This window comes from Excalfactoria chinensis, chromosome 4 (genome assembly GCF_039878825.1).
Source record: "Excalfactoria chinensis isolate bCotChi1 chromosome 4, bCotChi1.hap2, whole genome shotgun sequence".
NCBI classification, from domain to species: Eukaryota; Metazoa; Chordata; class Aves; order Galliformes; family Phasianidae; genus Excalfactoria; species Excalfactoria chinensis.
The window spans coordinates 57,209,011-57,227,095 of NC_092828.1; the positions used below are offsets into that span (position 1 = coordinate 57,209,011).

Below are 18,085 nucleotides of genomic sequence, written 5' to 3' on the forward strand. Positions count from 1 at the left end.
TTGGCACTCATGCTGTAATTATGTTCACTACCTGTAGTGCAATGCGTTAAAAGTTGTCATATATACTTTTAATTTTCAGTGTGTGTAATTGGAATTTCTTTGTACAAGTATTAACATAAGACTTGAAACTGCTGAGAAGATGCTAGATGTCTGTTTTTTTTGTTTTTGTTTGTTTGTTTTCCCTAAAATATTCATAAAACTGAGCAATAAGGAGTTGTGGAGATGAATACATGTATGTTGTATACCAGACAAGAGTTTCTGTATCTTCATTGGGCGTGTTGGTTGGATGTCTGTGTTGTGTTATACCACAGTGGGAAAATTAGCACAAAGATTTTGGGATGAAACCACATTTATTATTCTGCTGATTAATGTTTTCATGTAGTTTTTATGTTAATATTCAAGCCACAGCAAAACATGCACAAGGGATAATTGGTAGCAGCACTTGCATGTTGCTTTACAGAATTATGTGTAATAAGGGATTTTTTTCCTGTGCATATTAAATTAATGTACTTAGTTGCAGAAAAACTGTAGTTCAGGAACAATGGATTGATTCTGTAGTTCATGAAGGAAGTATTAAGTGCATGCTGAGGTGACATTTATATATTCTAGGAAATGTATGTAAGAGAATGGAAAATGTCACTGATAATAGCTAATATCCCTGCCACGTTGCCCAGTTATAAACTCAGGTCACAATCAGATGCATTGTCTTGGCTTGCAGTACCCTCAGGCACGTTAGCCTTATTGCACTCACAAGTTTTGCAAGGAAAAAGGAGAGAACTCACCCTAGATTCTGCTGAAAGTAAAAGCCCTCCCTCCATAGCACACACAGGCCCTGAAAAGGTCTGCATAGGTCATAGGTCTTCTCCTCTAGCTCTGCAGGGAGTTCCTGCCCTCCGGCGCAGAGCTGGTCTCTGCAGCCCCAGCAGCTACTCATGGCACAGCTGGGGAGTCGCCTGCTTCCCTGAGCTCATTCCCAGCATCACCACAGATCAAGTGTGGGCTCTTCACGGCCCAGAACCCCTGCAGGTGTCGTGTGAGCTGGCAGAGAGGAGATCTCCCCTCAGTATGTGCAAGACACAGCCACACTGTGAATGTTGAATGAACAGCTGCTTTGTCTGATGTACACTGCCCAGTTCAGGAATTAGCCTTTGTCTCACAGGGAATTAAATGCGTATAATTATCTTCTGTTAATTATTATCATTCATCAGGAAAGTAATATATCCAGTGCGTGAGAATATTTTATTGCAATCGTGCTTACACACTGTACTCCTGTTAAATAGAACAGGACTTCATTTAAATACTTGGCAACCAGAGCACATCCAAGAAATGTTATGTTGTTTACCCAATAAGCAAAACTAGTAAGAACAGATGAGCAGCACGCAACAGTGAGCTTCTGTCATTCATTGTTTCAATAAATACTTGATTCAGAAGTTACCTCAGGAAGAACCTGTGTAGCCAGAATAGTAGCGCTAGCTTTCTCAGATGTGATGATGCGTGTTGTTCTTCCAGACACAATTGTCCTAATCAACAGCTTTAAGGGTTGTCTGTCATTGGGTTTCTCTGGATTGACTTGGTCCAGCCTGGCTTCTGATCTCTTGTATAGGTACAAAAGGCAGGTACACGGCACTAATGGGGATTTAAGGGACATTTCACTGCTGTGATGTAAGCCTAATTTTAACTTGTTTCTCTTTCAGTATTTTCTGTTCAGATGAGCTTCATGTTTTTGACTTTCCTCTTCTCTACAAGGTAATCTTATGTCCTGAAACAGAGCACTTGAATATTTGTGTGTGATATTCTTGTTTTGGGTGATACAAAAATGTATAATGTATACAGTGGGTTTCTGAATAGAGGTGACCTCATTTTGGTATCTCATATTGTCCTTACTGCATTTTCTCTGTTAGGATTTCGTAAGCTAAGAGAACAGGACCTGAATTCTGTCCTTTCTTGTGTGTTAATTACAGAGTTGTTAAATCTCAATCAATCACTGCTATATCTCATCCACTGAAAAAAAATGGATTTGCACAGATGTCACTGAAGGTATAATTTGCCCTGCAGACATGCTGATGACATATGAGAGAGAGAACTCAGTTTGACTTTTTACATCTCAAGACACATTTGCTGGGCTGGCAGTCCCATCTTCTTTGTACTTGTCAAATGTGTTACATTTATATGATGATTCTTAACAGACAGTTGTCCTGAACTAACGTTTGGTAGAGATATATTTCTTTTCTTTTTAAATATCGACTAGGAAGAAAAGTTGTACATTCACTTCTTGAAAAATAGAACAGTCAGGGTGGCGTTATCGAGAGGCTTAATGATCCAAAGGCAACACTTGAGCTAGTTAGAATGTCCACTGTTGTCCTCTGATCCGTGCTTTCTGGAGCATTTTCCTTAGCAGCACTCTGCTTAATGCAAAGGGCCATAATACAGCAGCCAACAGACATATGCTTGATATAAATTATACAACATCTGTAAGAGAGAATCATAAAGAAAGGTGCCATGTCTTACAGCTACTTAGACTTTTTTTTTTAGTGCCACAAGAAAATTTTTTGGTGACAAGGTCATACTCCGACCTTGTGAGGAAATACTAAATAACTTTTGAATGGCTGAATCTGAGCTGGGGGAAAAATCTGTCCCAACTGTAAAATCTAAAATGTTTTAAGTTGTAACGAGCATGGATACTGTGATAAATATTTAGGATCTCAGAAAAGTATTCCAAAGTTGGACTGAAGGCTGTGATCCAGCCATATACTTCTGCATGTCATTTTTTTTTCCTGCCCTTCCTGACATTTTTCTCTGAAGTGGAAGAAAACTGCATATTCTCAGCAATGCTTATAGTGTGCAATCAATGAACTACCTAAATTGAGTGTTTTATTGTCAGTACTAGGAAAAGAGATCCTTGGTAATACTCTTTTTTTCCACAGAGATGAGCTGGCTACTGCCGTGGTATAGCATGTTTCATCATAGTATCATAGTATTGTGTGAGTTGGAAGGGACCTTAGAGATCATCGAGTCCAACTCCCGGGATTCGAGCCCTCTGTGTAGCAGAGCGGCACTTCTACCCCTTGCGCCACAGGGGGAATTCGAACCCGGGTCCTCTGGTGTTGCAAGCGGTAATTCTACCGCTGCGCCACCGGGGCACAATGTTTGCAGAAGTAGCCCCTGCTGGAGCGAAGTTATGTCCTATATGCTGTGTGTTTAGAACTCTTCCCCTTCACGAGAGGGTATATATTCATGAGAGAGTTTACCACAACTGAGAAACAAGTCTGCTTAAAAATAAATAAACACTACCATTCATTTGTGAATTATTTCTGTCACTAGTACTGATCAAAGGAATGTGAATATGCATGTGGGTCCTCAAAGTAATGTATTTGATCAGTGATGTTTTGAGGGATTTTTTTTTCTAATAGAGGTTATTAAAACTTCTTTTTTTTTCCTAGGAATGACTCTGGTTTCACACCAGCGGACACAGTGGCCATCATTTTCTGCTCCACACACAAATCTCTCACACTGGGTAAGTCGGAAGATAAGCTTCTAAGCAGAACAGCAGTAGTAGTATTCGTACCTTGCTTTCTTGAAGGGAAAGAAGAAAGTTGTTGATTGCTGGCTTTTCTGCTTAAAGGTTTTGGTTTTAGTGTGAAAGTAATACTGTCTGTTCATTATTAATAGCAGGATAATATTTCTGCACAGATAAGATAGGTGCTTATTATGGGGCAGGAAACAGTTTTCTGAGATTTCAGTGGTTGTACAGTAAGACCTTCTCACTTCCAGAAAGCTGGACTTTTCTTGTACTGCTGTTCTGTTGCCAGTATTGAAAGCGTTTCAACTTCATTACAGAAAACATTCTAAGGCCTGACTTCCCAGTCTCACAGTAGAGATCATATGCTTCAAAACTAGGATGCATAAGTGAAAAATCAAAGCATGGAATGAGTTCAGAAATCACAAGTAGATGGTAGTGTCTTTTGTTTAACATGAGCAAAACATAGGGATATAAGTCTGCAGATTTATTTTTTGTGTGTGTGTGTATGGCATTATTTTATTTATTAGAATTAATTTATCAAAAGACTATTGAGATATTTGTCATTTAAAATCCTTTAGTGTGATGATAAGATGTTCTGGTGTAAATTACAACATACTGCTACATTAGAGTCCCAATTAGAACTACTTGGTACTGCTTCGTCCATTACATTCAGCCAATGCAGTGGCTAGTACTTCAGTATTTTTGTACTGGTTTTGAAAAGATAAAAACATATTTGATGAAGCGTCTGTGACTAAGGCTTTTCAGGATTCTGTCTTTCAAAGATAAATGCAGCTGATGTTAATAAGAAAGATAAGAGCTAAGCCTGAAATAGGGAAAGAACAAGTCAGGACTTACAGAGCTGAGGTCTTTTCAGGTCAGTTTGATGTGGCAAAAATAATCTCTGGATTCTTTGCTTGAGCCAGACTTGAGCTGTGGAGTGGTTAACAAGGGTCCCTGGCAGACTGTGGGAGGTGAATGAGTTCCTAGAAGAAAAGAGAAAGGCAAAAGTAATGCCTCCTTTCAAAATGGAAATGTAGAGGGGCTGGGGACTTAGAGATCCTCGGGTTATACTTTGTAGAAAATTACTGCAATGTTTAAACAATTCTAGCAGTGAAGGAGGAAACTAGAAAATGAGCAGCAGCCCCATAGACGTGTCAAGTGCATGCTAGATCTAACTAACTTAATTTCCTTTCACACATGGTCCTATCGATTGCAGTGAGGTAGAAAAAGTATCATGGATTGAGAACATTATGGCTTCTGACACTATGGCATGGTCTTTGGGGTTCAAAAATGATGTGAACAACTGTAAAGAGATTGGAGGAGCATACCAGAAATGATTCTAGGTCTCATAAACACGACCTTTCGGGGAGGCTGAAATAACCAAAATTCTTCAGAGATGACAACAGAAATAAAGTAGTGATCTCAAAATGCATAAATGGTTGACACTAAGTAGGAAAAACTGGAAAAAGTGCCTGTTTCAGTGGCACTTCCATTCCTCCAGTGGAATTTGAAAAGGAAAAAAACTTTGTTTCAAGGAAGAAGATTTAAGGTAACATTCAGGGGAACCACTCTAATGTAAAAACACTTTAGCCATGGGATATATTAACTATTGGTGTCTTGGAATTTCTTATCATTGTAGGCAAGCCTCAGTCAGGGATTTGGTAAACTGGAGCTGATTCCGAGTTGAAGCTGAAGAGAAATGACATTTGAGGTTCTTTCCAACCAAATGTTCTGTGAAACTGAAGCTTAAGCTAGCAAATGAAGTTGTAGTTGGGAGGACAGTTAAAATTGTATTTAGAGAAAGCAACCCCACACTGAAATCATAATGCCCTGCTGTACTTGCTTGTTATATGGAGATGCATAGGAACTTAGGACACAACTGTGATATTACACAGGAGAAGTTGGTTGAATTTGATAGCACAAACTTGTAATTCCCTCCTTTTCTTTCTGTTGAAATCAGTTTTGTATGCATTCTGTCGATTCTTCTGCCTCTTGCCATGGCTTTAAGAATAACTGCAAATTGTTTTGTTAGTACTTAAGTGCTGAATTGAGCTTGAGCCCTGGCAGTCACTGGGAACCCATCTCTGGTAAGGCCAATGGCCCCGTCACTCTCCTGTCTACTTTTGCAGTGTTCACATGATGTAGGCCTGCATACTGTGCAGCAGTTTCAAGCTGGCTGGCTTTGAGACCATTGGTATTCTACTTTGTTACTAGTGCCAGGTTCTGATAAGAAGAGCTGCTTAAATATGCATTTCTGTGTGAATAAAAAGGTTTTGTAAAGCTGTAATAAGATGAGGTATGGTTCTGTGCCAATGCTGTAAACTAGATTTGTTAACCAGAGCAACTAGCATTTATTCCTTCACTGAAGGTGACAGCAGACAGGATATAATTTGTTCTTAAGGATCAGCAGTTTCTGAGTGACAGTAAAATCTATCTGCAGCAGAGTCCACCCTGATCTTAGCAGAAACAAGAACAGACATAACTGTTTTGCCCTTTATTCTTTTGTTGTTCTGTCACATTCTCAGTGTCTAGAGGTGTTTGTTGTAAACCATTCAATGAGAAACCTTCTGTTCTCCTGTAGCAGGAAGAGTTTTTCCCTCACCCTTTCATTACAGTGCCTGAAAGTATAACTACATCTCAGGTTCTGGTTTCACATCCATTGTGCAACTCTGCTTTGTTTGCCTTCAAGATTCCAGTGGTAGCATATAAATGACCCCCCAACACTTGTTCTTTCACTTTGAAAGTGATTCCTCTCAGCTTGGCAGGTGAAGTTCCAGATAGGTACGTCTGGTCCCTTCCCCGGGGAGTTTCCACTGGTACCAACAAAAGTGGGAGAAGAGCTGACAGCTTTAAAGCGTTAGAAGTGGTAATGGGAAAGGCATGAGAAGACTTTTATAAAAGTCACTTTCTCCCACACCATATTATGAAACCAACTAATTCCCATGCAGTGCATGCTCATGAGGCCAACTGCCACTTCCACTGTTGAATCCATGAATAAGTGCTCGCTTTGCACGGAGATGAGTGCTGCTCCCATATGCTGGGTTTTATTTTGTAGACAGAACAGTTGACACACTTTTTGTCTCAAGGATCAGAGTGCAGGGCATGTTTGTGTAAGGACAAATTACGCGGAGTAGGTGCCTTTGTGTTTCTTAGTTAGAAGCACAAGCTCATATTTCTGAATAGAGGTGGGTGCTTTGGCAGTTGTTTGTTTGATTTTTAATGTAGTGCATCATGTGCGGAGAGAAAAAAAGATTTCATGTAATGAGTGAAACAAGATATAAACTTAAAAACAATGAGGATAAACGGAGTACTCACAATGCCCTCTGGCACATTCACCCGCACTTTGTTCTCTTTCTCTCCTTCCTGCTCACATGTATGCACAGTACATGTGAGCACACACATACGCAGACATTTGATGCATGGCTTTTATTAGTGCATTTGCCATTGATTGATTAGTACTTAGTATTAGTACTTCTTCTATTGATTGATTGCAGATGAAGTGACTATTTGACCTTTAATTATGAGCCTTGCTATTGAAAATGACATTGAGCTATGGCTTCACATAATCCATCTGGAGAGCCCGACATAATGCCATTCCCTGGAGTTCATTCAGTAAGAAGAGAAGAGGCCTCAAGGAAGTGAAAAGCTATCAGTGAGGCTCATCTTAAAAATACTGCAGTTGTTGCTTGGACTTGCACAAAAGTTGCAACCGAGTACAGAACATTGTTTTTTGCACAATTAAATGCTAGACAGAAGCTTCCACTCCAAAATTAAGAACTAGAATTGTCAATAAATATTTTTATTTAATACTTCCATTTACCCTGTAAAAATATTTTATGCAGAGAAAATGTAATACTGCTACGCTTTCAGGTGACCACCGGTGTAAATGTCAGTATGTTACACGTGATGAACAACAGATTGGTTTGGTTTTGTGTTGTTGTTTTTTTTTAATAACCCTTATAATGAAATGAGGGTATTGGTTGTGATGCACAGAGCGTTTTTCCCTCATCTGTATTTTACAATGTACCAGTTCTTTTGTCATGGAATTCTTAAAGTAACACAGTCAAAGTTTCTAGAGTAAATAATATTCCAGGAAATAATAGAATTAATTTTGGAAACAAAAGGCAAAGCCCTGACTTTCCTTTGTAGTGTTTTCATTTCAATCCGATTTGTTTTGGAAATACTCAGTTTATTTCTGCATTCGGCATTGATAGTCTATCCCTGAACAGCTCTCAATAGCACTGTGTAGTGCACAAGTTGATTCACAGGCGGTTCAATTGTCTATAAGCAGCACCAGGCAATTACTAACAGCGTGGAATTCAACAGAGGCATTCTGTAATGGAAAAGTGAGATGATAAAAATCAGATGCATTGCTTTACGTGAATGTTCAAACTGAACTCTGTGATGTTCTGTAAATGGAGTGGCTTTTCTCTGCTCCTGGCTGAGAATCGTCCTCTATTCATGCAGGGTACTAACTGTGACCAGCTTAAATATATGAAAAATTCCAGAAAGATCTGTAGGATATTCCTAATTAATGGTGGACTGTGGTGAAAAGAGTGAGTGCCTTGTGGAGGCCGTGTCTGGGCCAATACATACCCCTCACTTTTGCCAAAGAGTTAGAAATAGGAGAGCCGTGTGATCCCAAACCTACTCCTGAGATCTCAGGGAATTTGGTGGTTGCTAGAACCTTCCACAGTTATTGATACTGTGACCCTTTGGGCCGAACTGAAAAGTTGTTTTCATCTCTGAGATTTATGTTATCAGGACGGTATAAATGTTTTCTACTAGCACACGTTACCTATTCTACCCAAGGTGGAATGTCACTTTGCATGTGCAAGCATTTCTCTAATACAAAGCCTACCACTCACTGGAAGAATCTTTCCATGAGAAGTCAAACTGACAGTTCTGAGCAGCCTGTGGTTGCTCGGGTGGTCTGCATCAGAGCATCTCTTTTATGTTCCCTTGCTGCTTGTATGCATGGCTGGGCAAGTACGTGCTGCTTGTCTCCTTCATACCAGGGCATCCCAAAGCTGTGCTTTCAGGAAGAAAATGCCTAGCAGGCCAACACTAATGTCAGAAATGGTTTAGTTCGATGAATTCTAGTGGCTTTTGAACACAGAGTAACTGATTCTCTGTTGCTTTTTTTTTTTTTTGCAGCAGGCTTGCTATATAGCATGTTTAATATATTGCAGTTTACTCAGTTTTTATCTCTCTGTGATTTCAGGAGGGGAAATACTGGAGAAAATTAGGGAATCTCCTTTCTATTCTGACCCGAAGAATTCTTTGATTAGACTTTGAATGTGGCTAGAAATTCTGCACTGGCTCCCAGGCTTCCTTTTCATCTGTATACTCTGCCAGTAGTAGGATTTTTATTAATATTTAGAAAGTTTGCCTCCAGCAGTACTAAAATGTGCATCAGAGGACAACAGTTGTTTACTGTGTTTGAACTGCAGAATCTCACCCAGGAGATCTCGTTCACTTGAAGTTTACATCTCTCAATCTCGACTTAGAGAAAAAGATCGATGAATAACAATTGTCATTTCAGAGTTGCACCTCTCCAATTATTTATTTGGTTGCGTGTCTTCCCAGATGTACACATAATTGGATCAGACACTAAAAACCAGATTGCAGGTTTTTAATGACAGCGAGCTCATACCTCTTTATAATAATAATAAAAAAAAAATGCACATATCCATCTGTAAAATGGTAATGACACCAGAGCCTCCTCAACCCTCCCTCCCCACCAGAAACAGTTAAAGTTAATTTATCTACTTTTAAAAAGTACATTATACTCAGCAGACAGCTGACAGGTTACCCTTGGGAAGATCCACGTTTGGACATGACTCAAGATTCCTCTTTTTGTTGTTTTTTTTTTTTACCTCAAGCTGGCAGAGGCTACAAGTGTCACCCATACTAAAACTGCCGAGTATTGAAGATGATGTTGAGTCTCCCTGAGAGACTTGCATCTACATTTGCCACTCTCTGTGCACCTGGCAGCCAGGCTGAGCTGTTGGCTCTAGACACTTTGGAATGAGTGGGTGCGAAAATGTAAAAAAAATAAAATAAAAATCAGAACAACATCAGCAAAACTTAGAAATTTCTCATTCCTTGTATGGCACAGTCTTGGGATTCTAGAAGAGGGATCATCCTCTGAAAACTGCTGTGACTGCTGCAGGCACACAACCCTGACTCCTGTAGTTTTAGGATGAGCAATAGTTATTTAGGATGAGCAATAGTTATTCCCCCAGTGTTTTTAGGTACTGTGCTGTTTTCTCCAAAAGTCTTCTGCAATGACTGGAACATTAAAGCTTTTCTGGTCTGCATCTCTTTTTGGCTACAGAAATCAAGTAAAGAGTAAACTGAAGGGAAAAATCATGCTAGTATTCCTAAGAAATACTTTTCTCTTTATTGAAAGAAGTGCTTTCCTTTACAGCCTCTAAAGAGTTTGTGGTATCATGTTTTTTCTTTGCATCAAGGCTGCTGGTGAAAAAGACTTCAAAAAAATCTAGTTAGAAAATAGTTTGGAATTTAATCCTTTCCTTCTTATGCTTACAGAGGTATTAGCAGATACTATTAAACACCGCTCACTTGAATGGGTAAACTGAGAGCAATTAATCCGGAATATTTTATAGGTCTTTATGGAATTGTAGCAGTGGCTATAGTAGTTTTTGTTTTTAAATGGAAACAAAATCTCCATAATCGAAGCGTCAGTGCTCAGAGAGATGTTAGCCTCAGCTGTCAAACTCTGTCCAGAAATTGTTCCATTAGTGGGTCTAACATGTTAAGCTTCAAAAGCTATTGATTACAAGAATTGTAGAGAAAGGAAGGAACTGCTTAAACTCTGTTTGAACTTCAAACCTTAGCTATTTCTGGTGAATTACAAGGAAGATTTTGCCCCGTGTCTTGTGTGTGTGTGTGTACATACAAAGAGTGAATTGAAACTGAAGCAACAAAAAGCACTGAATAGCTAGGATCAGCTCACAACACTGAAGTGCCTGCGCTGTGGTCCCGAATTAAGGATAAGATACATCTAAAGTTTGACTTGTGATGGTTCAATTCCTTCTCATGTTCCCTGCTAATGATTACTACCATGTTGTCAGGTGGGTGGAGATGTTCTGGAGCCTGAGGATCTAGTCTTCTGTTGTTGGTGTTAAATGTTTCATTGTTAGCAGCTGGTAAGATTGCCTATGTTGATCACTAAACATCACTTCCAATCTGAACACATGTTGAAACTCCAGAAATAAACAGACTGTGCTTTCTTTCTCATCTATCCTTTACCTTTATTTACTTAAATGTTTGATAGAATCAAGATGTGCTGTTCTTTAGTAACTGTACTTACATTTAACTTAAATTGCTGATGTATTATGAGTATAGTGATTCATTTAACTGAAGAATAATAATTATTAAGAGCATTCAAAACATGCCAGATGTTCTTCTTTTATCTTTAAATCTTTGCTAGTTTTGACAGAAGAAATACCTTATTCCAATTTTTTTCTCCTTCTTTACCAGAGTGTTAGACTGGCTCAATCTCTTACAATATAGCATTGTTGTCAGTGGAGTTCTTGCATTCTAGCATAATTGTGTGGATTACATTGTGCGATGCCAGCACTCTGATTCAGTACAGAGCCTTCCCAAAATAATTCAATTTCTTCCTCCAGAAGAGGTAAATCATCTGGTGTAATGTGAAGGAGGCCTGCTGAATATTCTGGTAATATAGTTCTTCTGTAAGGAGGAGGGTAAAGGTGAAAGCATTTGAAGATTAGGGTCTGTGCGCACCTTCAACTGAACAGGACCCGTTCATACTGCAATTTTTCTTTGCAGCCATTCCACGCTCCTTTAATCTCTCACCAGTACCATCTAAAAACTCCTAGATGGATGTTTGTTTTTACCTCTTCACGAGTCTGGCTGTTGGTCCAGCTGTTGTTTTGGGTTATTTGGGATTTTTTTTTTGCTTCCCCATACGCTTCTCACTGAGCTGGAATATGAAAATGTGCAGGTAAAAATAACTCTTTTTTTTTTTTTTTTTCCTGGTAATATTTTAAACACAATTCTCTGTAGAGCATGTGTAGATTTGGGTCGAAAGGCAAGGGGAATGTAGTCTCGTGTTCTACTTTCATTGCAGGTTCTTCCTAGTCAGACTCTGTCGTATCATCTGCTGGAAGTTGTGGCTGTGCTGAAGGATTGTCTCTTTATACCTACCAACAATGTTATTTGTTTGTGATAGTGTTAGGTTTGGTCATCAAAGTGTAATTGTGACCCAAAAGTGCTGCAAACCATTGTGCAGCCCTGTCTAACCTTAGTGGATAAGGGTCTCACCTTGGAATGGTTATTTCTTTCTGAACAAGAGAGTAGTGCAGGTCATGTATTTCTCTCAGTCTTGATCCCTCTGTAGAGTACAGAATGACTGTACGGTCTACAACCTCTTGGTGAGGGCTAAGAGTGAAAAAGCAGTCCTAGGGTTGCAGGTGGAGTTGTGCTGGAAAATGATGACCAGACTCTACTCCGAGGAAGTCTTCACCTCTGGAAGAGTTTGGCTGCCTGTTTTAGTCTCAGCTTCCATTAATCTATTCTCCCTCCGAGTTAATTTCATTTTCTATTACATTGGTGCTTTCTTTATAAAATGGCTGTGCTTGAGAGTGAGCAAGTATTTGTATGGTTATTTGTACTCAGATGTCATTCAGCCATTTCCATGCCTGAAAGAAGCTTGTCTTGGGAAAAGAGCATTTAACTTGAGTTCAGTGCATATTGTGGAAAAGATGTTGATTAAGTAAATATAATCCCTAATTGGTTATTTTGTCAGAAGCGTCTTCTCCTATTGTGATATTAGTGTGTGACTGCAGAATCTCAGCAAGGACAACAAATTAGACTCCTGTGTAGCCTGAAGACAGACACAGTGTATAAACCTCTGCTTCCTCAAAACTAACTGTTGCAATGTGATTTACCTGGAAAAAAAAAAATAAAAAGGGAAATCCATAAGAAAGTTTGCTAACAAGAGATTAATGGTATATTGCCATTCTGGTATCTGTGCGCTGGTTATGTTCTGGTAGCTATGTGCATGACCAAGCTCTTTCTAATCCTCTTCCCAGATCTCACCACACAGTCGCATGTGATGCTATTCTGAAACTCAGTGCTAAAATTTCAGGTGCTCATTTGTCACTGTCTTTGCAAGACTAAGCTCAGAAAATTCCTGCTTTGGCATTCTAGGAGAGCTTTAATGCAGTATGTGTTTCTCTTTGAAGGCTTTTTCTCAGTTTAAAAAAAGGAATATTACTTGGCCTAGAGATGATCCCTTCGTATCAACCCCTGAAAAGGTTCTTCAGAAAGACATCATAGCACAGAGAGTGTCAGAGAAGCTGCCATTATACAACTGCTTCATTTTGTGTGTTGCAGTTGAACGTTACAGCAATTGAGAATCCTGAAATGAATAGATGAGTGGAAAAGAGAATTGTAAATCTGAAGATAAAGGATTTTCTTTTAAGTACTTCCACTGTCTCTCTGTAACAGTTGTTTGATGCTCTGATTCCTAGTGCTTCCGTAGCCTTTGTGGTGACCTCTGTTTTGTACCAAACCTCTTTTGCTAAGGAGAAATGCTGGAGCATTTTGTGATTTGGAATGCGTTTCTGTAATGTAAGCAATAAAGTTTTAGGATAAATTGTTTGTTGTGAGGACATTTAAGAGGAAAAAGTATGTAAGTAGAGCATCTAGCAATAATTCTGCTCTGGGTGTGAGAGATAATGGCCTATGTTTCAGTGGTAATAAAAATGTTCTATTAAGTTCTCTGAACCCATTGCAATGTGATAGAAAACAACAAATGATGAAACACTGCTTTGAGGGGAGCTTACGCATTCAGTGAGCATAAAATAAACATATTAAAATAGAAAAAAAAAAAAAAACAAACTGATTTCCAGTACTTATTGTTTTATCACTTCCATCATGGGTATAGGATAAAAGAAAACTCTTACTTGCTTGTTAGAAGAAGAAAGCTCTTACTTGAAGTTCTTACTTGACAGATGTCAGTTGAAAGCCCTGCTATGGAATGTGCTGCAATGTCAAACTCTGTTGGGTAATTTTAGACAAATGTGTCATGTGTGACATGGAAATATGGCATGCTGTACATTAGTGATTTCCCAAGTGTTTGAATCAGGTAGTAATGTGCTGAGAAAGTGCTCTTTATCTTTCCACACAGTGTACTTGTATAGCAGTGGGGAAAGGCTTTTGGTAGAAATTACTTTAGTCAGAAAAAGAATCCATTTACAATATGTGCCTCCTAACATCTTTCAGACAATGCATTGTATTAAAGAGGCATTTTTTGATTAATGTTTTATAAACATTTTTCAGCATGACAGCTTAAAGTCCCTGTAAAATTGTAAATGCGTGCATAGTGCTCACTTCCATAAAGTCAAATGCCATCTCATAAAGTCTGGCTGGATCCCATCAGTGACAGTGACACAGAATCAGTACCTTGGAGCATTAAAATTAATTTGCTTCATTTATATTACTGCTCTGATAGCGAGATGAAAAGAGTCCTATATTTAAATTCTCTTAAAAATATTTTCAGATGTTTTAGGATTTTTATTATTGTTACTTTACAGTTAACTGAACACAGAAAGGTACAGCAAACCATTTTCATGGACCTTTTATGAAGGTGGTAACCAACTTTGAAAGTGGGAAAGGGGAGCATGGTGGAAGGTTATGGTGGGTACAGAGCTGGAGGAAGGCTAAATAGCTACTAGAGAAATAGGGGCCTTAAGCCAGGGCTGATAAGCCACAGCCTTGGAGCAAGAGTGGAATACCCTAAAGCAATGGAGAGCAACCAGGGCTTCCCGTACCAGAAGATGGGAATGGTCTTCTCACTCTTTGCTGCTGTAGAAGGTCATAGATGGAAGATCAACAGCTTCTCTTTGTTAGTAGTTCTTCAGGTTCCTGTGATGTTCTTGCATGAAATGGGCTGGATGAGGATGCAGACAGGAGGAAAAGTGAACAATCACAAGCAAACTTCCTTCTCTTTGCTGCTGTGGCCCTGTTGGCAGTTTACTGGTATTAGTGGATGTATCCCCCATTTTGTGCTGTTGCAAGTGAGAGCAATATTGAAGGTACTGGGAAGCAAACAGAAATTGCCTAGAAGCATGGAAGTGGAAGAGTAAGAAGAAGAGAGGGAAAAAAAATGAACAGAAAGAAGGAAAAATGTATCCTTTGAGTGCTGGAACCCAGGAGATAGGAGGAAGATGGGTGAACAGTGAGTGACAGGAGAACAAAGCTGAACAAAGGAGAAGACGCACATTCAGAATAAAATGCGAAGAATATTTGTCATCTTGCTTGTAAGGGATATCTATGGAATGATCTCAGTGCATCCTCATTTCTGCTGTTCCTCTTTGTGCTCCTGGTCAGGTGAAGTACTGTTTTCTCATGCAGCTGAGTACCACATTTCTACTCTTTCCTCAAGTCATATGTAGTGAGTGAGGCTCTTTGTCAGAGGAGCTTAACGTAGCTGCTTGAAGCCTGGAACATCATAAACTGCAGCAACGTGAGTTGGTGTTTGTGACGTGAACCTTCAGACCACCACAGCAATTTCAAAACTTCTCAGTTTGTATACAATCATTTTGTTAATTCCCATAGACTCTTTTGAGTTGGAAGAGTGTTGAAGGCCATCTAGTCCAGCTCCCTTGCAATGAACAGGGACATATGCAACTAGGCCAGGCTGCTTAGAGCCCCATCCAGCCTCACCTTTAATGTCTCCAAGGACAGGGCTTCCACCACCTCTCTGTTTCAGTGCTTCATTACCCTTATTGTAAAGAAAAAATCCAGCCTAAATCTACCCCTCTTTTGCTTCGAAACCATTTCCCCTTATCCTGTCACAACAGACCCTGCTAAAGTTTGTACCTTTCCTTCTTGTAGCCATCTGTCCATCCCTTGGATCATTTTTGTGGTCCTCCTCTGGACACGCTGTAACGGGTCCATGTCTCTTCTGTGCTGTGTACTCCACATCTGGATGCAGTACTCCAGGTGAGGCTTCACCAGCACAACATAGAGGGACAGGATCTCCTCCCCTTGATCTGCTGGCCATGCTGCTTTTGATGCAGCCCTAGATACAGTTGGCTTTCTGGGCTGTAGGGCACATTGCTGGCTCATGTCCAGCTTGCCATCCACCAGTACCCCAAAATCCTTTTCATCAGGATTGTGCTCTATCCTTACATCCTCCAGTTTATCGTGATAGCAGGGGTTGCCTGACCCAGGTGGAAGACCTTGCACTCAGATCCAAGCAAGTTGGCACAACGACCTTGAAAAGCAGTTAATTGTGATTCTAATGGCTCTGTGAAAAGAGAACAACAAATCCTTTCAGATACCATTTTTTATACAAGTGAATGCAGCCTTAGCACTCAGTTCTGTAAATAAATACCCCAGTAATGTGAGGGGGTCACAGGGTGCAACTGCTGTGTTCTTTGAGGAAACTGAAGAGAATTACAACTATGCCAGTGGCTTGGTTGCTGTAAGTTATTTGATACTGTGCGTAATTTTACTTATGTTATACTAAGTATAGCCATCATACTCTATTAACACTGTGAGCAATAGGCTATATATGATGAGGAAGAGTGGACAACACAAAATAAAGATGATAAAGTTTTATTTTGCTTAGTACCTTTATTCCTTGCTATCTATCTGAAAGATTTAAGCTCATCTTACTTTATTAGTTTTGTTATAGCAGCATCTGTTCATGTCACTACTGTTTCAGTGTTTCTGTTATAGCTTCTCTTAGCGCTAGTTCATAACCTCATTTTGAAAATACATTCTGTGCAAAGATTTAGCATAATGCATCAGCCCAGTTATTGCAATGTCACTTTTCTTCCTTTGGCTGATATTTGCTTTTCATTTTGTTGTTGCTTTTGTTCTGGGGGGCAAATGGCATATTTTAGAAAAACAAACACCCACACCCAATTTCTTCTGCTCTTAAGAGAGGGAATAATAGGTAGTAAAATATATTTTTCTTTACTAGGAACTTGAATCAGTTTTATGCATTTGGAAAACATTAGCTGTTGTTCTGATGCTTGCAGTTACTCTGCAGTGGGATAGAAAGTTTAGAGAACGTTTTTAAAAACAAATAAAAATCCCATGCTGCTTTGTTATCTTTGTGGTGCAGTTCCTGACATAAGTGTTGTGACTGTAGCCTATGGATCTCTGTCACGAAACGTTTTCTGAGAGAGCTGCATACTGGCAATGTTGAAATTGCAAAAGCTGATAAGTTTGTAAAAAGACAGTAGGGCTGATTCTTCCCTTTAAACAAGTGTGTACCTGCAAAATTGACTGTTTTCTCTTTTTACCTGTTAACTTTTCATAGTAAATAGCAGGAACTTTAATTGCACATTAGTGGCTTGCATGAACCTATTGTTTTGACATGTATTTAAATGAGCTATGAATTAAGAATCTCTTTCCACCCTGCAAACTAATTACGTTGTCACACTAACTACAGTATCTTGTATCTATATTTGACTGCTTCAGTTTTCCTTTCCTATTTTACTAAAATAGCTTTCCTCCAGAGAATTTACCGTTTGGTCTAGAATTTCTCTTATTTTCCATTCAGAAAAGGCACAGTAATTTAAAGAATGTCTCAGTCACTTCGGACCCATTCTGTTCATGTCTCCACTGTTAGTTTTCTGTGCAATCCCAGGTTAGTCATCTTCATGCTCTCTGATTCTCTGTAGGAGTCCTGTTCAGCTTACTAAAATGTTCTGGGATCTGTGGATGAAACTGCACTACCAAAACACCAGGTGCTGTCACATGAACATAAATATAGCAGTATACTTGATTTTTTCTGTGGTTAGAGAACAGAAAAAGACCCACAAGGGTGTAGTTGAGACTTGAAAACAGGTAATAAAATCATTATCTGTTTACAAAAACACTGTGATGGGCATTTGAAGAAAATTACACTCCATAATACAATGCAAATGCCCACTTACTTTCTGTCCAAATACTGTCTAATCCCAAGCGCTAGAGATTAGTGTTAATACTAAGCAGTTCTGTTATGTTGGTGATACTGTTCTAAGGGTAATAATTTATTAATATTGAATTAAGCATGCAAGCCTTTATTTGATTTAGTCTTTCACTGGAAATAGCCCCCTAGGAAAAATCTACTAGTATGGGGATGAAATTGTTAATAGTTTAATGTGATGAAACTAGTTACAATAATTGCAAGAAATTGTGCTGTGGAAAAATGTGCAGGTTTCAGCAAGCTTAGATATGTGTGAGCATTAATGGTCCACCAGTGGCCCACTATCGGCTATGTTTCTTCACATAGGAAGGAGGCTGTGTTTATTAAGGGGAGTCTGGAAGGGTCTTGAGAATGGGAATTTATCCAAGATAGCCAGAGATTTATGTAAACATGGCAACTGTGGTTGATCGAAGTCATCTACTAGTGGGGGAATGTAGGGGCCTGTGCCACAGTGCTCAGCTTATTGTCACTGTTGAGAGAGAAGACTTAGGTGAGCTCTGTGGAAACTCTTGCCTAGTCTTGTTTCCTGCAAAGTTGATGCTGGTGGAAGATTCCTAGAATGACATTTTTAACCAGGGAGA

General features: G+C 39.3%; 1 protein-coding gene across 4 annotated transcripts in view; it reads left to right on the forward strand.

Moving 5' to 3' along the window:
- The window catches only part of SLC10A7 (solute carrier family 10 member 7), a 164,771-nt gene that overhangs the window by 116,677 nt on the left and 30,009 nt on the right, over window positions 1–18,085 (forward strand). For 2 of the 4 annotated variants that reach the window (XM_072336442.1, XM_072336443.1), the window contains exons 9-10: window positions 1,695–1,746; window positions 3,441–3,514. In XM_072336442.1, coding sequence (XP_072192543.1) covers window positions 1,695–1,746; window positions 3,441–3,514 — 126 coding nt within the window. Of the gene's footprint in view, window positions 1–1,694; window positions 1,747–3,440; window positions 3,515–7,014; window positions 7,106–17,217; window positions 17,279–18,085 lie in introns of those variants that run through there. The other 2 variants (XM_072336444.1, XM_072336445.1) reach the window with 2 other exon arrangements.